Source organism: Caloenas nicobarica, chromosome 1, assembly GCF_036013445.1.
Source record: "Caloenas nicobarica isolate bCalNic1 chromosome 1, bCalNic1.hap1, whole genome shotgun sequence".
Lineage (NCBI taxonomy): Eukaryota > Metazoa > Chordata > Aves > Columbiformes > Columbidae > Caloenas > Caloenas nicobarica.
Genome location: NC_088245.1, coordinates 73,491,812 through 73,514,233, shown reverse-complemented (window position 1 = coordinate 73,514,233; position 22,422 = coordinate 73,491,812). Strand labels below are relative to the sequence as shown.

At 43.4% G+C, this 22,422-nt stretch overlaps 1 protein-coding gene across 1 annotated transcript in view; it reads left to right on the top strand.

Moving 5' to 3' along the window:
- Window positions 1–914: 914 nt before the first annotated feature.
- BORCS5 (BLOC-1 related complex subunit 5) overlaps window positions 915–22,422 on the top strand; it is a 73,921-nt gene continuing 52,413 nt past the window's right edge. The window contains exons 1-2 of the mRNA XM_065658707.1: window positions 915–1,069; window positions 1,715–1,858. Coding sequence (XP_065514779.1) covers window positions 1,012–1,069; window positions 1,715–1,858 — 202 coding nt within the window. The 5' untranslated portion in view covers window positions 915–1,011. The remainder of the gene's footprint in view (window positions 1,070–1,714; window positions 1,859–22,422) is intronic.

The following is a 22,422-nucleotide window of genomic DNA, read 5'->3' as shown; positions in this document are numbered from 1 at the left end:
GGGTGGCTTTATCAGGCAGTCTGGGATGCAGACCCAGCACTTTGGGGTGAAGAGAAGCTGCCAAATTAATGTATACTGTGATTAAGTTATAAAAGACGTACCCATCATTAACCAATTGACATGAGATAAATGCTTTCTGACCACCTGCAAAATGAGGGGATATTTTTCAAGTTTTAGATCCTTCTGCATGACAAGAGGGAGGCAGAAGATTAAGTAATACATTGTTTAGAGGAAGAGTGCTTAGTTTATATTTAACTAATAATTAATAGATGTATTGTAAGTAAGAAACTAAACAATTATAACTAACATCATCAGTTATTTCTTAGTATCGATGTATTGTATGCCAAAATTGTTATGCATATGTAAAAATTATGTGAATATAGGCAATGCAAGAGCATCCAGTCTTAGAAGCACTTATGAAGGATGATCCCCAGTGTTCCCCAGCACTGATAAAATAAAGAATGCCGCTTAACAGTATAATTGACTCTGCTGTTAAGTGTATTTCTCCGCTTCAGTGGTGGGCTTGCCTTAGGGACGAAAAATTAATATCTGTAATTAAAAAAAAAAAAAAAGGAGTCTTGTTTTGCACCCCCCCGCCCCGAAAGTTTTGCACCCCCCCGCCCCGAAAGTTTTGCACCCCCCGCCCCGAAAGTTTTGCAGCCCCCGCCCCGTGTGCTCTCGGGGCCGCTTCCCGGAGCGCCGAGGCGAGGGCCGGGCCCCCCGCGGGCACAGGCGCCTGCCGGCCGGGGACGCGCGGGAGCGGCCTCCGCCCTCCCGGCCGCCGTCCCCTCGGCTCCCCCGTCCCCAGCCGCAGCGGCCTCGGAGCGAGCCCCCGCCTGCCCGCCGTGCTGCGCGGCGCGGCGCCGGGCGGGGCCTGCCCGTGACCCGGGCGCAGACGCCGGCCGGCGCAGCCCGGAAGCCTGGGCGGCCGCGGCGGCCGCGGGAGCGGCGCTGCCCCCCGCGCTGCAGCAGAGGGAAGAGGCGGAGGCTGGCGGCGTCGCCGCCGCCGCCATGGGAGCGGAGCAGAGTGGCGAGGCCGAGAGCCGCCCTGGCGAGCCCAGCGCCTCAGGTCGGTGCTCGCCGGCCTGGGAGGCGGGACGGGAGGGCACCGCGCGTTGGCGGGCGGCGGGCGACAAGGCGAGGGCGGCGGGAGCGGGGCTCCCGGGTGCCTGTGGCGAGGCGGGGGTGGCTGCGGGAGCGGGGTCCCCTGGCGGCGCCCCGCTGCAGGGGCCTGGCGCAGCGGGAGCGGGGGAGGCGGCTGCTGCGGAGAAGGGAGCGGTTCTTCTTGGCGAGGCAGCAGCTGGCGGCGCCCGGCCCTTCCCCAGCGCGCCGGGCCCGCTCGGGGGGCGCTGGGGGCAGCAGCCGGGCAGGGGGAGGCAGGGCCGGCGAGGTGGGTGCGCCCCGGAGCCCAGGGGAGGGCCCATCTCCTGCTGTCGGGGTGAGGGAGCGGGATGCAGAGCTCGGGGCAGGGTGGTGAGGGGGGTGGCAGGGGTGCAGGTGTTTCAAAATCAGCAGCTACGTCATTGTGGAAAAGCTTTGCTGAACGTAATACGTTCTCAAGAGAAAGGGTGAGCGGGGAGCATGCGGTGCTTCGGTGATCTCGGTAATGTGTTTATACTATAGAAAATGTACGTGTAGCATCCACTTAGGGTTGAATTCTGGTGGAATTAGCTTATTAATTAGATAGTTCCCTTTCCCTCCCCTGTCTTTCCAGCACATCCATCGCCAGCCAAGCAACGAGCAAAAATGGACGACATTGTGGTGGTAGCCCCAGGAACACAGTCCTCCCGCAATGTCAGCAATGATCCAGACGTCATAAAACTGCAGGAAATTCCAACTTTTCAGCCCCTTTTGAAAGGTAAACGATTGTTCTTCCTCTGTTTTCAAAGGCCCTTCTTTTTTTTTCTACCTGATGGAATGTGTGCTTTGTGTATCCCAAGGTTCCTACTAAAGTTCAGACTGAGGGAGCTGGGTCTCTTTAGCTTGGAGAAGAGGAGACTGAGGGGAGACCTCGTGAATGTTTATAAATATATAAAGGGTGAGTGTCACGAGGATGGAGCCAGGCTCTTCTCGGTGACAACCAATTATAGGACAAGGGGTAATGGGTTCAAGCTGGAACACAGGAGGTTCCACTTAAATTTGAGAAGAAACTTCTTCTCAGTGAGGGTGACAGAACACTGGAACAGGCTGCCCAGGGAGGCTGTGGAGTCTCCTTCTCTAGAGACGTTCAAAACCCGCCTGGACGCCTTCCTGTGCAGCCTCATCTGGGTGCTCCTGCTCCGGCGGGGGATTGGACTAGATGATCTTTCGAGGTCCCTTCTCTGTGATTCTGTGTGATTCTGTGATTCTGTCCATATTTTCCCTGCCCCGCTTGTTTCAAACCTGTGTTTTGTTCTTTTGTAATTATTCCTAGCCTTCTGCACAGTGGGTGAACTGGTTTAGATGTGTGCTAGTAATGTTCTCTGCAGTGGAACCATTTACTGTGGAGGCAGCACTGCTCCAAGCATGCCAGCTTACTGTGTTCCACTGGTTGTTGCGAGATGCTGTTGTTACGTTCTAATATATAATGGCTATCAGTCTCCAGTTTTGCTCTAAGCTCTACAAAACATCTGTGTGTTACTATCTTGGAGTCATAGCTACCTGTGTATTGATTCAGTTGCTTGAAATCAAGATTTCTTGTTGGTGTTTCCAACCTGGAGGAGATTTTTTTCATGTTTTTGGGGGTAGGATGTGTGGACTGAGGCTTGCATGGGTTCTTAAGCCATGTGTTTACAACATCGCTTTATATCAGTGGACCTCTTAAATTCCAGCTGTGTCTCTCTCCCTTTCTTTCTTTGTTTCTTTTCCTCCCGTTTGTTTTTCTTCCCCTGCGCTCTTTCTTCGTTCCTTCTATTCTGTTCAAAGGGAAGTGAAGATTTAAATCAGAGTTGTCAAGCCAACAGTTTACCAAAAACTGTTTGTGTGTTTTTTGTGGCCTGGCTTCTAGCTACCTCTTGCTACACTGTGCAGAGTCCTTAGTATCTGAAGGTCCCATAGGAAGGAAGATGTCTGGAGCAGCCTGCTCCAATTGATCTGGTAAAAGCAGCCTGCTCCTGGGCTCCTCTGCCTGCAACAGTGTGGGTCAGCAAACTTGTGTGACTATGCTGTGTAGTGCACACTCAGTGAGCCAATTTTTTTTTTTTTTTGGTTTAAATTCAAGGCGTACTGTGCTTGCGTACATTGACTGCAGCACTTGCTCGTGCCTTGTAGGCCTCCTGTGACAGAAAGGAAGGAGCTGGGATGTTTAGCCCTCCCTACTGCTGGAAGAAATGATGTGGTCTTGTACAGCTGTGGGTTTAGGCACTCCTGGTCTGAGCATCACTGATTGATGCATGGCTGCTGGGAAGATACGGCAGCCACTTTGCCTTGCAGTCATCACTAGAGGTGATGTAATGTCACTTTTTGGACAGAAACTCTTTACTACTTTTTTGTGTGTGTGACCCGGAACATGACTAGAACTTGTGGATGCTACAGTATCCCAATGGGCCAAATATTTGGCATTCTTTTGAGTACTGTTAGTTGGGGGTCTGGATGTGTGCAGCGTTGGCTGCTGTTTCCAGCAGAAGGGGCAGAAAGATGGGCCGCTAAATTGGAGAAAAGCAAACATGGATATTTTTGGGGCTGGTACTGCAGTCCCTCTTGACCAAGGAGAGTGTGTGTTAGTTATACAATTAAAAAAAACCCCAGACTTTACAGAATGTGATGCAGAAATCTCTATTTGGTTTATTACTGACACTTTCACTGCCATCGTAGAATGGACTGTAAGATTTCTGATGTTGGTGCAGCATTTGTGTCATCAGCAGGCTGGGTCGTTACCTGTGGGCAGAATGTGCTTTGCCTGAGTCCTGCCTTGTATGACAAACAGAGTGAAGATCTCGCCAGGGGCAGTAAATGTAAATACTGGAACCCAAATCCACAAAGGAAATCAGGAAGTTTTAATCTGAGAGACCAAATTTAGCAGATGCGTTAATGGAGGTGGTTGTGTGTTCATAAGAGCACGATGACGAAGAGTTTCAGTTCCACCCAGCCTTGAACCGTGGTGAACAAACATGTTTTTCACAAGAGCTGTGGAAGTCCTGGCAAGTGGAGCTGGTGATCGCTTCCAGAGGCAGTGTTCCTGTGTGGGTGGTTGAGGAGCAAGGATACAGGACTTGAGGTGGGAAGTGAGAGAAGAGAGAGCAGCAGCCATGTGGCTGAGATAGAAAGGCTGGAAGGTGCTGCCTTAGATGGCCAGTGCAGGTCCTTTAAGTCCTAAACATCCATGTGGTGTTTGATGGGGAGCTGTCTTGGTCACTGAGTTGCTTTTTCTGGTCTTACTTACTTACTGAAGCTGTGTATGTGTGACAGAAACCTTTTCTGTTGCTGTCACTTGGCCTGCTAAGACTTTCCTTACCAGCCTCTTGAGATGTGGTGACATCTGGTGACTGCTCGGCAGTATTGCATGCTTAATCACGTTCACTTCTGTGAACAGCTTTTTCAGCCTCTAATACTTGTTAACCGCTTGAGCAACAGGGCGGTCATACTTGTGTTCACTACAGAAAGCAGTGTGGTCTGTTGAGTGAGCTGACTCTGAGACCCCAGATCTGTCACAGGCCCGCTCAAGAAGCTGTTGTTTTGGATGGGTCTCTTGTCTCTTCTCTATATTCTTCACGTACAAGATCGTGTTCCTGGGAGGGATGAAGAAGGATACTAGAGATCTTTTAGGAGCTCATCCTAAAAACTTGTGTCTTGTGATCTACCAGCTTGGAAAACTGAAGATATGAACTCATAGCCCTTGTAAGCTTCATCATTCTTTCCAGTTTCTCCCTGGCTAAACAAAGCCAAGGGGTTTTATTTTGGTTTTAAGTCTCAGAAGAAGCCTAGTAGTTAAATTGATGGACAGGGAAAGCACATGATCGTGAAGAGACTGCATGTTCATGAGAGACAAAGCACTTAAGAGCCAAAGCACTCGTCTCTCCTAGCCATAATGAGTTGAGCTTGCGAACAATGAAGCTGGACATCTTTGGTGTACACCTTTGGACAGAAGAAAATGCCGGTGTCGTGTCCATTACATCTTTGATACTAGGTTTTCCTTCTACAGCAAAAAATGCACCTCAGAGTTACAGCAATGATTGCGTGGAGTCCTTCTGAATAATGTTTGCCTTCTTCAGTGTGGTTGTTGTTACTGAGCGTGCATAATAAGCAGTGTTTGAGAGGTCAGCGTTTGAGCATCTGCCAATTCCAGTGTTTGAACCTGTCGGATGTAGCCATTTAGTGGCATAGATGCTACTGTCCTGAAGTAGTTGTGTAGCACCTACTGTGGTGAATCAAGGACTTAAGTGTCTTTTTTTTAATGCCAGAAAATATCTTATTCGGCGCCATATTAATGTGGACAGAAAAGGGAGAGTGTCCTTGTTACAGTGGGGTTAGGAAAGCGTTCCAGCGGACACCTGTTATTGCCATTTGTAAACATCAAATCCCAATCCCACCAAAACTGAGAGAAAAGGAAAACTACTCTTAGGGAGTACCCCTGGGAGTGAAGTGCCTGATTGTTATTCTTCAGAAACTGCTATATATATGGGGTACAAAGAGGTTGTGTATGCATACTTTTTTTTCCCTGAAAGCAAAAACGTTTTCCAGTAAAAATGCTAGCAGAGAGCTTCACTGTTTGATGAAACAAGAGTTGTTGTGTGTTGTTCTTTTTTTTTTTTTTTTTTTTTTTTAAGTAAGGGAGAAGTGTATAATCTAGACTCCTGGGAGCAACAGAGGAAGTCTCCAACCTTCTCCCTGGTTGCAAGCATTCCCTGTAGAGACCTTTTTGTGCACAATACAGAACAAAATGTGATGTACTGTTTCTTTCCTTTATGTGGCTTTCTGAGGGTATTTGCATGAAAATGAGGCTTCTGTCTGTTCAGTGTCCCTGCATCTTGCAGTCTTTTCATAGCATGAAGTCACTGCCAGCTGTGTATAAAATCAAAGTCATCTCCTCCGAGTAGTCCAAAATGGTGATACTTTTGTAGCTTATGAACAAGCAGCCTATCTTATGAAGACGTTTGGAATAACCCTAAAAATGCGGGGTTTTATTGTGGTTGTGACTATGGAAGGTGGTTAAGGTAGTACAGTGTGAGATTTCTCTCAGAAAGGCTCTTACTGGATCTGTAAAGTATTATCTCTGACCCAGGATTTGGCTTTTATGACCAGGGGATCCTTTTTGAGGATTGAGGACTGCTGTCATGAGGTGGGATCCACTTGGCAAAGTGTGGTTAGAGCATTTTTACCAACAGGCAGGCCACCCTGAAAACAAGAGTGTTAAATTAGTAAGCATTACGACCGCAGTTAAGTGAGGAAGCAGTGAACAGGGTTGAAAAGCAAAGGGTGAATATTCAGTGGTGGTCATTTTCTTTTCATTTTTTTTTTTCTGTGCAATTTTTCTTCGTAATTAAAGATGGGTATGGTAAGGAATTAAACGTTATTACAAAGCTTCCCAAAAGCTTTTGAAAAGGATGTTTAGGTTTTAAGTTTGTGTTGTGGAAACAGAATGCTCACTGCATTCTTTCAGAGGGCATCAGCATCTCTCTCAAGCCTCAAGAAAGATAGAGGTCTGTCTTTCTTGTAGCAGTGGAGTGTTATGGTAAACAAAAACGACGGATATGATATATGTAAAGGACCTGTTGGTGCATGTTAATAGTATAGGAGAAACTGTTTGAGAACTAGTCATCCGGCTACAAATATAATTCCTATTCTGTGCCAAGGTCAGCAAGACCTAAGGCAACCAAGATGTTAGGAGCTTGGTAGCGGGAACAAAAACTGTGATTTGTGTATCTGTTAAAAGTCAAATTAAAATGGGTTGAGATTAACACTCTTACTTTCCTTGACTGATTAGTTCTGAGAAAGGGAGCAGGACCATGTCCCGGCTTACAGACTTGCCATGCGCTTTGAGGAGGAGTACCTGTGTGTTGGCCAGCGTACCTTGAAATCGCCGTTAACTGGTTAAAGTGAAACGCAAATGAAGGTGTAATCTCTTTATGCCAAGAGGAGATTACCAGTCAGATGCATCTGATTTCCAAGGTATAGGACCTAGTGTGCTTTACTGGAATGTTGCCAATGAACCTTTCTAGGACAAGAGAAAGTACTTACGGCACATCTGTGTGTGGTTTGTTGTGTGTTTCATTTTTATTTTTAAAATTTTTAAAAATTTGTTTGTTGTTAGTGTGGGGTTTTTTGAGTCCGTGAATGACTTCAGACATCTAAACCTGGGTAGATTTTTTTTCTTCTTCTTCTCCCTCTCTCCCTCATGTTTGTGTACTTTTATTCAGCATTATTGTATTGCCTGTAAGTTAAGACTTACTTGAAAGAGTTAGTTGAGCCTGTGACTGAAGGGCCAGTGAAATTTCTCTTCCTGCCTTCCCAGTTTGGTGTGCTATGTGGGTATCTTCTCTGATTCATCTCCCTCTGTTGAACCCGATGTTTTATATCAGTGACAATTACATGAAAAGAAATGTTCCTGTTAGAAACATGTGACTAGGATGTATCTAAGTGTGTTTAAGTAGATATTTGGGGTGATTAGTCCCCAAGACAGCTCCTGTAGGGACACTGCAACAGTGTTATTCAGCGGACTGAAGTCTGAAAGGTGAGTCTACCCTGTATAGGCTGGATAGGGTTGGAGAAAGAGTGTGACCTAATGAAAGCCCTGCTCTGGTGCCATTTGGTTTTCTCCTTTTTCACTGGCTGCTGTGATACCTCCTGCTCTTTTCACTTTTGCTGTATTCTTCCAGCCATTAATAACATGAAGTATCTGTGTTTACTAGATAGGAACTGCTACGTTGGATGCTTGAATGTAAAGAAACAAGAAGATTGTGCCTAGGATGTGTGTCGTGGCTTAACCTGAGCTAGCAATACAACCACGATCGCTGCTAACTCTCCCCCCTGCCCCCAATAGAGGAGAGAATCAAAAGGGAAGGGAGAAACTTGGATTGAGATAAACACAGTTTAATAACATAACAAAATACTAATACACTAGTAAATATATATATATATATATAAAAAAGATACTCAAGGCAATTCCTCATAAACATGCTGAGCAGCCAGTCCCAGGAAACAGCACCTGGTCGCAAAGAGAGAAGAAAGAGGGAAAAAGGGCAGAAAGGCTCAGAGGCCTCTGCAAATCGACAAAAGGCCGAACTATAACTCCCGATCCAAACTCCCCTCGGCTGCGCCCCAGAGCAAGCAAGAGCGAGAATGAGAGAGAAGAGTGGGAGAGCCAGAAAACCAGAAGGCCCTGAGTCCTTAAATAATTAGCATGACGCTAATGGGATGGAATACTCTTATTGCTCAGTCTGGATGTCAGTCAAGCTCTGCCTCATTCATGCCCTGCTTCGAGTGCTCAGAACGTCCTTGGCTCTCAAACCAGAGCAATTAAAAACATTAACTCTGTGCTGGGGTGTTATCTCTTGTTCTTAAACTAAGTCCAAATAATGAGCATACTAGCTATGGAAAAGAAAGTTTCCTAAATATATGAAGAAAATTAACCCATTTTCAAACCAGCACAATGTGTCTGTCATGCAGGGACTGCAGCATTTGCTGATGAGGGAAGGGATGGGATCTTGGAGTGGTGACTGTATATTCCTGAGGGGAACTCTGACACACGGACAGAAAATTTTAGTGTCTTTACTTATGATGGCAATGAGCAATATAGACGTGTTCAGATAAGAGATGCTCAGGGAAAGGCCATGGGTGCTGAAACAAAAGAGCTGGCTCTTAATGAGAAATGTTTGCCATGTTGGAGGAAAAGGTGACTGGTAATTACGTATTTGAAACAGCATTTTAATAAGGAATCTCTCTGTTTATAAATATTACAGTTTTCTTTATTGTCATTGTCAGCGGTCACTTCAGTTATAAAGAAGGCTTACTTCCCTATATTCTAGTGTTGAAAATCTAAAATTAATGATAAGGAAATGAGCTAGGTGTGCCAAAGGTCACTTTGCCGTTACCTCTGGGGTAGTTCTGCCATTAGGAATCTATGAAACTGTCAACAGAAAGCAAGAAGGAAAGAAGTCTAAAATGCTTGTGAGATATTCTCTGCATCCTCACGACTCCTACCTCCGTCCTCAAAAAAACCCACAAACTCTACGTGCTTTGGCCCAAAGGCCCTATTCTATGGCCGTGTAGCTTGACACATTTTCTTACAGGTGCATTCCCAGCAAAGACCAGTGAGCTTTACACGTCCCAGTGGGTGAGTGGCTGACTGATGGAAAGCATCGGGCAAGCACACTATGCTGTTTAAACCGCGTTCATCTCCAGTACTGACTTGTAGTTGTGTGCGGTGGCAGGACATTTCTTTTAAATATAGATATTTTTTTCAGCTCCCGCACCATGAATGAAAGACCGAAGATGCATCAACATGCTCATTTGCCGCCAGATTTTTTTTTCTAAATTGTACCTACCAATATATGTCTTAACTTTGAATATAGTTTGCTTTAAAATATATTTTTATATGTTTGTGTGTGTGTGCATATACTATACATATATGCTAGATCTATTATGTGTATACTCTACCTACAAATGATGTATATATATGGTATGTATTTTCTGTACATAGAAACTGTACATGTAAAGTGTACTTCTTGTGATTCTGCTTGGTCTCCTGTTAATGTTCTTTTGCTTGGCTGGTGGCCATTTCTGGAATGCTTGTGTCTTGCTATTAGACCAGCAGCAGTGTTGCAATGGATTGCTTTTGAAAAATGACTCTGTTTGATCTGAGGCTTTATAGGAGTTAATAAGTTTATCTAAGTCCAGAAGATTATTTGGTTTTAAGACAGTCCATTTATTGAGATTATGATTAACCAATAGGAACAGTGCGAGTTCTTACACTCCAAGTCCTAGTTCTTGATTTTTTTTTTTCCTGTGGTTGCTGATTCGGTTAAATACCATGGTCAAGGTAAGAGATGAGTGGATACTTCTGTATGTACTGCCTGCCTGCAGTTAACTGCACTTTCTGTAATGTCACATCATTCAAAAGCTTTGCTCTTGTCTTTATTTCCCTGCCAGCAGAATAAATATTTCACTGTTAGCAGAATAAAAAGCAGACTCCAGAAAGCTGTATATGTAGGTAATACCCCCTTTTTCTAATTTGACTTACTAAAGTTATATAAAGAAAAAAGGTTATTAAGGTAGAAGTGAAGAAGCAAGTCTGCTCAAGCCCTAAACCTTGTTATCAAAGCAGTGTGGTGGGAGCTTAGCTTAACCATGTTCTCTCTGTATAACTGTGTAAGATGAAATCAACAGCCAAGCAATAAAGCACAGGTCAGCAAGCTCATTGTTATAAAACCTTGAAGTTTAGAATCAAATTTGATCTGCCTCTATTTCTTTTTTAGGGCAGCTTAACAAAAAGGAAAATAGGAGTGGTTCATTTGGCTTGAACAGTGAACACTGACATACTGAATTTTGTAATATTCCTTCTATTTTCCTTGTGGGGCTGGTCATGGTATGTTCGGCTTAGTTGTCAGCACCCTTGCACATGTAAACCAGAAGATGCACAATTGCAGATTATGTATTGAATGCAGATATGCAGATGATCTGCTGGAGATACCGCTTTTCAAGTTGCTATAGTAACACAATTACTAGTAGTAATGTTTAGCAGGAAGTGGAATTGTTGTGTGTTGTATTAGTACATAAGCACCACTCTGCCCGTGTGCCATACAGCTGAACTTGGAAGCCAACGTTATCCTGAGGCAGTGGTCAGAGAAGGGACTACATCAGTCAAGGAGAAGGAGCAGGAGCAGATGCACACGCTGTGAAGCAATGGTTTGTTTCAGTTATGTATGTTCAAGGTGAAATTGTGACTTTGCCGAGGACGAGGGCAAAGCTGTCGGTTTCAGCAGAGCAAAGATTTAATTTTTTTGTCTGTCCCAGAATAGTATGCGTTTCTATATAGTTTAAGTTGGTATGGTACAGCGTTGACATTGATGTTTGAACTTTAACAGTAACAAGCGTGTTCTGGAGACAGTGAAGAAGGTTGCACGATGAGGTGGATAGACTTGACAGCCCCTCCACCCTCACACCCTTAAGCTAGATCTGCAAAGGACTTGTTTGTTCAGAAGATGGGGACATCCCTAGGGGTTTCGGGCTCACTTGACTGTTTATGCACTCTATGTTAAGGAACCTTAAGGCAGAAGGCGCACTTGTAGTTCAGGAAAAAGAACTGGAGACCAGGATCCCCCCACTATCTTGTTCACTCTAGCTCCCCACTATCCCTTTTATTTATCCACCTTCCTCTCGGCTATTCCTTGGCCATGCATGCTGAGCTAAGGGACTCTGGACAGCCTTCGGCATGAAAGGGCTGCTGCTGAGACGCTACTCAGCCTCCATAAAGCTGTGGTCATCCTTGGCATACTCTGTAGCAGGATTTTAGTGCTTGGGGAGATTTTTTTTTTTTTAATGGTGGAAACTCTGTAATTTCCAGCAATCTTAAGACACTCGAGAAGTTCTGAAGATTGTCCTGCAGTGATGAGTGCCTTTTGTGGGCTGATGTCTTAGATGCTTGTGGAGTTTTTGTTTAAGGTTTCTTCTTGTGTGTGCGTGAGTGGTTAAGTTCCCTGGATACTTTTACCTGTGTTGCTCATGTCTATGTCTGTCACATTCCAAAATGTTTACTAACTGTGACTCTAGCCCATAATTTCAAAGACACATGTAATGCCCTGGTTGGCCTTGATGTGTTCATTAAATGTAAAATGTCATGCAGTGTGATATCTCCTGCCTGATTGACTCTTGTATTAGAGTATTTGGGCTGGTTTGAGGTGCTATATCCAATGTTTTTTCACTTTGGTGAAGAGTTGAAGGGCAAAAGTAAGTGCACAGGTTGTTAGGAGAGATATTTTTTTTACCAGGTTAAGAGCAAACAGTATGAATACTAGACTGCAGTTTGAATTCACTTGTGTGTGGTTTTTTTTCCTTTCAGTAGCTGGTGCATGTAGAAATGATACTTTTGAAGTGATAGGTGAGTGTTCTAATGGAGTGAAAATTGAGACTCTATGGCCACAGGCTGCCGTCCTCTAATTGCTACAGTTGGGATATCCCTTAGAAGGCACTTGTGTAACTTGCAGAGACAGAAATGTCTTAGTGCAGACTGCAGTTCAGTGCTGCAGTAGAAGACCCGAGAAGCTGAGTCAATAGAACTGGGTCCTTTCCACCACATTATATCAGCCTGGCAATGATGTGTTGTGCCCAAGGGAAAGGTGTCACAGCAGGAGGAGTGCAGCCTTTGCATCTGCCCCCTGACCGGTGGCCGGGAGTCAAGGGGACAGTGTCACAGGCTGCTAGTAAGTAACTCTCCTCATTACTCCTGGGACATGAAATGCACAGCTTTCTCTTGTACAGCTGTCCTTTGACTCAGTGCTGCAATGTCCTTTCTCGGTTTTCTGATTCGCTACTCCTTATTCCTGTAGTCCTTTGTTAATGTAACTATTGAGGCTTGTGGCGACTGCAGTCTACGGAACTGCCACAGGGTGTCACTGGAATACAAAAGGAGTAATAGATGTGACTGCAATGGGCTGGAAACCTTGCTGAAACAGTGCGTTGGAAACTGCTTTCTTTTCAAGCTCTTTTCGTGAACATTTGTGTTCTAGTCGCATTCATCGTACCAAGTGACCAAGGTCTTGGTGGCCTTGCTGGCAAGCTGGGCTTGGTGCCAGCTGGACCTGTGAGCTGAGCCACACAGTGCTTAACCGAGAGGTGACTGCAGCCTGAAACAGTCCTGGTTTGTGAGGAGGAGATGGTGCAGAGATCTCCTGAAAGTCTTTCAGAAGTCTTAATGATCTTGAAAAATAAAAATCTCGTGCGCCACTTATTTTCAGTTGTTGATGCTGGGGGTTTTCTAAGTGCGTGTGTGGTCAGAAAGTGAAAGTATAAATCAGCAGTAATTCAGATGGAAGCTCTTGAGATTCAGCTCCTGTCCACAGCTGTTGATCCTCACCTCAGTTCACCATCTGTAATGTGGAGTTTAATAGTATTTTCTTGGCAACTCTGTTTTGATCATAGATGTGTTGAACACTGAGGTGTTCTCATCCTAAGACACTGATGCATGGTAAGTTTTTCCCCAGTGGCCCACTGTGCTGGGAAAAATGCTCATCCAACACAGGGAATGGAACTGGGGAACTGATGTGTCTAGAAAATGATTGCAACACCCTCTCCTTCCTCACCCAAATGTTCAGCTCAATCGGATCTTCTTTCCAGTTCATCACCAGCCCTACAAACCAGTGTTGCTGCCGGAGTGCACAACATGGTATGAACTGAAACCCTTTAGCTATTGGGCAAAGGGAGAGAGGTGAAATGAGAAAGGAGAAAAGGGGAAGAAATTATGCATCTATTAAGTGATGGCCTAAAATTCTGGACTTTTACCCCACCTTCCTAGTGTGTGGGATACAGCTGATCTCACACAAATGAACACATTTGTTTGGGGAGAATCTTTGTATTGATCAGATATGACTATTCATCTTAAAATCCAGTGCTTTGCCAGTTCTCAAGTTATTCCTTAGGAAAGGGGGTGTGGAAGGTGAATGGCTTGAACCTTCATCTCTGCCTTGCAAATATCATGAAGCTATCTTGTCTCCAGTCTATCATGTCAGTAAAAACCCTTTGACTTTGCAAGGGATTTATGTGAGTCTCTTTTCATTAATGCGTTAATGGGAGGTGTATACCAAAACATCTGGACATCAACTGGAGAGCAATGTCCTTCACCATATGCTGTCCAAACCTTTTAGTGCTCGGGAAGGTGGTAGTGCTCACCAGGAACTTGAGGCTGTAACCTATTTGCATATAACTGGTTTTTTAAAATTAAAATGCTAGTATAGGCAACTTTTATGTTTGCCTAAACTTGCTTTCAGTGAGACACCATGCAAAATTGCTTGTGTGTGTTCTCCTCCCCGTGATCTCACTGCTCAAAGTGAGATTGCTGGCAAGATACACTTCTTCATCACTCAGACGTTGGTATAAAATTACCGGAGTCTTGACTTTCATAATTTAAAATTCATTGTTTCTACAAACTCTTTCTAAAACCACGTGCCACCTATGAGGGATTGGAAGCCATGTTTCAAATTAAACCAGAAGTGCTGAGGAAGACACTTCTCCTGAAGGATCTCTTACTTCTTCAGATATCACCTGGCTCAGAAAAATGATCATCTCTTGCTACTAGGTTTTTACTGTGATATGTCTTTTTTTGTGGTGGATTTTTTTTGCTGTATGTGCGGGCAATCCTTCAAGGACAGGATGCTCCTGTGACTGGCCCTGCCCCCTGTGCCTTGGTCTACTGCACCTTCTCTGTGCTCCTTGCGTGTAACTGGAAGCTGACACTTGCAGTTGTGGCAGTGTGTGAATGGGATGTTTCCAGAGAGCTCCCTGGAAAGTGGATCTTCTTAACGGATCAGGGCATTAAAAGTCATAGTGATCAACACACTTGAAAACACGTTATAACTTTCATCTGGCTGTGTTTTGGTGAGTAACCCTTCGCTTATAGTTCTTGGTGAGACTAAGATGGTGGTGCGGTGTGCAGGAGACAGATGAGTGGTGCATATTATCCTGGTGATATGTTTCACAAGTTTTAAATAAAATTGCTTGTGTTTTAAAATGATACCAACCACAAATAAAACTGCTGGAAAGGCACTGCTGGCACTCTTGTTGCTGGCTGATCTCTCTTTGCAAGGACTGGATCGGGGCTTTTTATCAAGTCTCATCCTTCGTAATAGAAGTCTTGGGGAATTTCTGTCAACTAAACAAAGCCTGAACCTAAAGAGAAAGCTTTGATTTTCGTTTTAATCTTTAGGTCTCTTGGTTTCATCTCAGTAAACAGAATTTTTTTCTGTTATAGGAAGTGGAAGAGATTCTGGAGATGGAACTTCCTAAGGAATGCATGCTGCTTTACCTCCTCTGAGATTAAATCTCATTTTCTGTGATATGGAAGTGGCAAAAAGCAAATGATTGGAATGGAAGTACATGTTTGCATTTATAGATTTGTAGTAACAAGATGACTTAGAGTAGAATACCTACCTTATTGCTTTTTATTGCCTCCCATTGAGGGGTCTCATCACCAGTTTTAGCATAAACTGAAATTTGAGGCAATTTAGATGGTGTCTGAGTGGCTTTCATTGCAATAGTTTGAAAACCTCCACTGTTCCACATTTCCTTGGTTATCCTTCTGATTTATTAGATTCTGTGGTAGAGAAGGTAGTAAGGAAGCATGCATTAGTCATTAAGATTAGAGGCTTCATTTATTTTCTTGAACATTTGCATAGATTTTTTTTTTTTGGTTAACTGAAATAATTCCCAAGCTCTAAAGTGTGCTTGGATGTATAGGTGTGTGGTGGCAGAAACAAAATTGCTGTTTTATCAGAGACGAATCTAAACTTTGCAGAGCTTTGTTGTCTTTGGAGCCAAGAGCCCAGCGGAGCTTTAAAATGGAACTGACTGCACCTCTGCTTTTTGCCAACACAGGGTGGTCCAGAGACTTGAGGTGCCAGCGTGGATTCACTTTGGCCAACCTAACACATGAGGTGCTGCAGGACCATGCTTTGGAGAGGACAGGGATTTGGCTGTGACTTGAAATTCTGTGGGCTGTTTGGCCTCCTGCCTCAACCTGAAAGCACAGAAGTTACAAGAAGTGCAAACCCATGGGGTTTTTATCCATGTTGCCTTTGACATCTTACCAGTAAAATACAAAGCCCAGTAACAAATGCAGTTTCCTAGGAGTGGGGATCACTGCAGGCAGTTGGCGTTTGCTTGCTTCGTTTGCTAATAAAGACAACACGAGATAAAAATCAGTCTTTATTTTATGTATTAGATTGGTCTCAAGTTGCAAACCATTTCAAGGGTCCAGATGACTGGTTTGATGGTCTTTATTATTTATATTTCTGTACTGTGAGTCTAAACTAGGATCCTGACTTGGACAAGTTGTGTGCATGTATTATGTGATACTTACAGCGTCTTATCGAATGACCAACAAAAAGAATGAAATGTCATTAATTTATTTCAATCTTCCATAATGTGCTGTCTACGTGCTGTCTGGTGTTAGGAGATAAATGTGATGTTTCCGTCTGTCCTTGCTTAGTTGTCAAGTGTTCTGTCTTTAATATCTGAATATTGGGAGCATCTGCTGGTATTTTTGTGAAGAACAAACAAAGCTATTGACAGTTACTAGTGAAGCTTTGTGCAAAAATGTGTTTCTTCTGCTATAAAAGAGATTGCTGTTCCCTGTGACCTTGTAAACTGTTGCTGTGGTACTGCTTCAAACAACAGGGGTTTTAGGTGTCTTGCTGTTAAAAATTATCTGCTGCTGTGGGGTATTTGTGTGAATATACCATCTATGTGAAAGACCCTGCTACTACAAAACTCTAATTAAAATAATCTTAAGTTAGATTTTTGCTCCCATGTGCTATTGTGGTGGTGGTTGTGGTTTTGTTTGGTTTTTTGTGTGGTTTTTTTTCCCTGTTGCTTTTTTTAAGTTTGGAAGAAATAAGGCTTACGCAGTCCTGTTCTGCATATAACAATTTCACAGATATGCAGAGGTGTATTGCTGATGGGAAGGGGTAGGCATCGACTGTCACTGCATGTTGAAATGGACATGTGAAGTAATTCAAAGTCTGTTTGCTAAAAGTTTAGAAACTTGTAGAGGCTGATGAGGAACTTGATACAAACCGAAGTCTTGTATTCACTGGGTTGTAACTGTACCAACTGTAGTAAATATGGAATTTGATCAGTACTGAAATGGAAGTCATAGCACTGTAATGAAGACTAGCATGTTAATAAAGCAATGTATCACATGTCAAACGCACTGCAGGAAACAGAAATTAACAGACTTGAAATGATGAAAATGGGCAAGTTCTTCTGATGTAAAATGCAGAGGCAGACGAGCTGTCGGTTGTCAGGAATGGATTTGGACTCATTTTTTAAAACGCTGGAAGTCTGTTTTACATGATTCTTCTGTTTTAAACATACCGATTATGTCTGACTCTTGCAGCGGTGGAGAGAGACTTGGGGTTTATTGGTCCTGGAAGACAGAGATTTTCCAGGACGTTTGCCTTGAGTTTCTCCAAATTAACTCTTACATATATTGCTCTCAATATATTTTTTTTTTGAAAGGCACAGGTTTTCATGTCTTAAGAAATTTGGAACAGAAGTGTAAAAATGTTTTTAAAAGACCAAACAAACAACATAAAAGCGAAACAAAAACCAACAACAAAGCCCTGCTGGTTAAAGCTATTTGCCTGAAGTATGTTTCTCCAAAGGGCCTCTTAAAATCATCTCTCATACATCAACTGATGATTGGGCTGTAGTGGTGTTTTAAACTTCCCATTCTTCAAATGCCAAATGCCTTTATTGGTATCTGAATCTAATTGCTTTTCTCGTCAATGTTTGCAGCTGTATTTGGATGAAGAATGTGAAGAATCAACCTAGCCCTTCATGCCAGGCAATGAGACAAATATGGGAAGAGTAGATTTATTTTTATGTCATAGCTCTTACCTGTGCAAAGAAAACTGTGGCATTGTGTCTACCTTGATGCCTCGAGCTTGTGGAGGAAAGCATCTACAAAGGTGTGGGTTAATGTTTTGATTGCATCAGCTATTTACGATCTGAATTAAAACAGTTTTCCTGTGCAGTAGATCGACAGGAGTGAGTTAGAGGCCTTGTACTGTGACATTAGGACTGACATGCAAAAGGTTGATCTCTCAATAAATAAGATACAGAAGACTGGTTGAGTTGGCTAAAAAGGGGCTGTGTTCATGTGTGCTGTCACAGTCAATGTGCAACAGGGAAAGATAAGGGTAGTGCCTACAGGACAAAAGAAAAGGGAGAAACTGTTAAATATTGACAGATCAGGTATACTTTTTGGAAAAAGGAGAGAAGCTGAGGATGTTTGTTTTCTGACCTCTAATCAGTTAATATTTGACCAGTGGTCATGGGCGATTCATCTGTACTATCTCTTCCTTGTAAAAGCAATTTTAAGATGAAAGAAAAATAGTGTGATCAGCATAGCCAAGGAACTGTCTGGGACATAAAAAAGGGAAGGTGTTTCTGGCAGGCTAGGGGCCTGAATTGGCTCATCGTGGGATCGGGCAGACACTGGGGCTGGCGTGGGTAGAAAATCTATGAGTGGTGGAGTAAGGTCACGTCGGGGTCAGCTGAGATCAGCTTTGCCACTTGTGGAGCCGCAAGCTCATGCGGTTGAGTAAGGCTGGAGCGCACAGGCTTACGGCTGCGGTTGGTACGTCATTCTCCATAAATCCATCACGGAGATTTCCATCTGGAAACATCTGGCCCCGTGCTGGTTCAGACTAGCCGTCCCGGCTAGGTACTTCACAGCTAAGGAGACGCTTATCTCGGTGGTTTTAAGGTGATCGCATTACCAAATTAGGGTCTGGGCTTGATGCAGAGAAGAAAACGCGCACAGAATCTGAGGTGCAGAGGTTTCCCGAGAAGTGTCCCGGCCGGATTCACCTCCACGCTTTGGTGGTCTGTGCCCTGGGAGGTGTGGAGCAGACTGGGGGGCAGCCCGGCAGTGCCGGGGGGTGGTGGCCTGGGGGCAGGAGCAGAGGTCCGGCTGTCTCAGCTGGACCTGCGGACTTGCACCTCAGTGGCTTTCTGTACAAATATTTGGTATTCTGCCCTCTGATTCTCTCTTTGATTTAGTGATTTTTTTTTTTTTTTTTTTTTTTTTTTCCCTCCAGAAGCAAGGGTGAACAAAACAGGCTGAGCTAATGATTTGAGGCTTTCTTTCTAAAAGCAGCAGAGTTGATCTTTGGAAAGCAGTCCTTGCAGGCAACTAAGGTTGAAAAAGATTAAAAAGTGCTGGGTCTGTTCACAAACCTTTTGTTTAGAAACTGTTTTGATGCCAAATATTTTGATGCTTTTGATTTTACCCCTCCCTTCTTAACTGAAGGGACTTAACAGGAAACCAAAATCTGTACTACTTCTAATTTTTTACCTTAGTGAATTTTTTCAGAAGGCAGATCACAGACTATACTGTGCTAAACTGCCTCTTTATTACCCAGATGTCTAGGCTTATTTTTCTTGCGTATCAAAATAAGGTACAGTGAAATCAAGAGCATATTCTTGTATTGTTCAAGCCATGAATATCAGAAAATATAATTAAATAAATCTTATTCTGCAATTGAAAACTACAGAAATCTCTCTTTCCTTTATCGTTTCCCCAGCTTCTAGTCTGTACTACCATGCCTTAAATGAAACTTGTAGTGTGTGGGTTCCTGTCTCTTTGTTTGAAGTCTATGTGCATGTAAGAAGAAAAGGAATGTGACCTTCTCAAGTGCTTTTCTCTTTCTGTGGCCCAACACAACAGTCACTTCCCCTTTGAAATATTTCCTTCACAAAATGGAGCCACAAATGCACCCTTGCATGAAATAGAAGAGATTTGAGTTGATGGCATTTGGTTTAAAAAAAAATAAAAAAATCTTTTCCAGTATATGAATTCTCAGAAGCAGGGACGTTCCTCAGACATGAGGTGTTTGAGGGAGGCCAGACTAATAGATAATGTACTAGATTAAGTGTGTCCTGGTAAAAGTTTAATCATTGGTGTTGGGTTTTTGTTGGTTGATTGGTGGTTTTTGTTTTTTATAAGACTCCTTATTGGGTTGTTTCTTGGAATTAAAAGCAAGTTGCATATTTTATTATTATTACTCCTTTTACATTAGGTATAGGTGGAAGCAATGTCTCAGGAGGACTGGGGGGGGTGGAATTGGCTTCAGCTCAGTATTTACCAGTGCCCAGAAAGGTATTATTCAGCCTCTATACTCAGCTTAATATATCAGATTACAAACAAGTACTTCCTTGGTACTTGTGGATAGTTTATTATAGTAAAAATGAGAATGACTTCACTTTTCTTTCGAATATATGTCCAAGTCTTTGCACCTCAGGGTAATAGTCTTTATGTGAGCACATGTATTATTTAGATAACTTTTTTCCAGAACTTTTAGTGAAACAGGTGAGTTTCTCCAAAGCATTTGTCAAATTGGCATTTTCCGTGAGCAAATCCAGCATGTGTATTCATCAGCGTGCTTTGATTGCTTTCACTCAGCAATAATATTTGCCTTTAATGCCCCTCTCTCCAAACTTGCTTCACGCTTCTCGTTAATAGGGCACTTTCTGAGGAGCTTTTGGGACAGAATCAGCTCTCCGTGTGCGCTGGGACTGTTTGCTGTGAGGCAGCCCAAGAGCAGACAGATTGCTGTCTCTGGAGCCGCAGGTAGCTGTGCGCCTTGTGCCACTCTGCTGGAGCAAACACAGAAGAAGAAAAAAAAGTGGGATGCAATGGAAAAAGGGGCTGGATCCTCTTTTTTGAGCACAAAGGAAGGAGTCTGTGCCAGCGTCCTAGCTGTAATATGCCTTAACATACCGGTGTTGGCTGTTCTGTAAGTACATTTCCGCTCTCTGTGCGTAATGGTAAAATAAGGTAATGTCTCCATTCACCAGCTCACCGCACCATTTACTCGATTGGCAGTTTAACAGTGTCAGTGCAATTTAGGGGAGGGGCAATAGTCCTGCTGTTGAGAACTTAAGCGCTATTTCATTAGATGTTGGTATTTTGCTCAGAGCTATTGCTATCCCACTTTACATTCTCAGCTGTGGGACATTTTCTCCTGAAATAAAGCCAGGATATGCTCACTTGCACAGAACTGTGTGCAAATGCCTTTTGTCCCCTTGAGTCTCCATTATCAAAGTTCGGAATCCGCTGTACCTCACTTATATCTAGTTTTGTTTGTTTAACGCACTAGACTTGTTCCAGCCAAAATGTTGGTCATGAAGCACAGGGATAAGAAGATTGTAACCTTGAAAGAAAATGTCTTAATTCTTCTACAGGAAATGTAATAAATAACCTTAAAATAGTGCCTTATGTCATGTGTATACTAAACTTCAGCTCTTGTTTGTCTATCCTTTTATTACAAAAGGAATAAACATTCTTTGAATTCGTAAGGATCAGAGAGCTGAAAGACTCCTACATTCACATGTGTTTTTTCCTTCGTTTCAATAAGCTAAGGCAGTCTGTTCCTTACCACCTTTCTGTTTTTTCTTCACAGTGACATTTTAGATCTTGCCTACCTGAAGAGCCTTATCCTTAAACTAATACTTTGCATCAGATGCGTGGTGGTGGAAGAGCAGCTGCTCCCTGTGGAGCTCCCTGTAGTTCCAGGGACACTCAAAGTTGGGGCTGCTGCCACTGGAGGAGCCAGGTCCTCATCTCCGGGGCTGCAGTAAAACAGTAAAACAAGTGGCAATGCCAATGTGGTGCTGTTTTTTGTGTGGGTGGGGTTTTTTGTTTGTTTGGTTGGTTGGTTTTTTGGTTGGTTGGTTGGTTTTTGGTTTGGCCTTATTCTTCTTTAGCTATATGTACCACAATGCTTATGAAGCAAAAACCAGACTCACTTAACGGTAGGCCCCAATGTTCAAAATGTCCTCAAGTCACACCGCAGCAGCTTTCGATTCAGCGTTGAGATTGGAAGATATCCTCAGTATTCTTGTCCTTGCAAGGGTGGACTTGGAAGGATACTGTTGTGAGTGTCTTCACTAGAAAGACTTCACAGTAGGATGATTCCATCAAAGACTGCGAGGTTGTAAAGGCATTGGTTGCCTGAATATGGGTGGAGGTTAAGAAATTATAGAATTAACAGTTTTGTTCAAGAGGATGCCTGTATTCCCATTCTCATGTGAAGTGGTAGTGTAAAGATATTGAGGTGATCTCTTCTGTCCAGGAAGGCATACTGTCAAAACTAAAAAGGGAGGAAGAATGGTTAGATTGATTCTTTTCTCTTAAAATGTAGAAAGCAGTTAATTGTTGCTGCACCAGAGAGCTCTGCTCTTCTGAGGAGGAGTTTGATGTGACATTAAATATACTTGCCCTCAGGCATGGTCTTGGTGTGTAGTTAATCACACACTTTAAAGGTGATGTTTTTTAAACCCGTGTGGAGGAATGTGTGTTTAACTCCTTCTGTGCCCCTTGGTTTGGGATAATAACCATAGGTTTCTGTTAGAAAATTGTTCTGTATTAAGAAACGTGTTCCTCAAGTGAAATAATTTATAGACCTTCAACATATCTCTGGTTAATGTAGTTACTTTGGGATGCTGGCATCTTAGGGGGGGATGTGTGTGTGTATATGTGTGTTTGTATACACCTATATATATGTGTGTGTGTGTGCATGTTTCTAATGCTTGTGATAGGTTAGATAATATACTGCAGGATGTAGAGAAACAGATGATGTTCTGTGCACTAGGACAGATGGACCAAGACTCCATAGCTGGTCTAGTTCCTGGCTATTTAGGTGTCAGTAGAAGTAAACCTTGTTGCTAGCTAGACCTTCCTTGTAGGAAGAGATTTAAAAATGACTTTCCTGTACTTCAAAAGTAAAA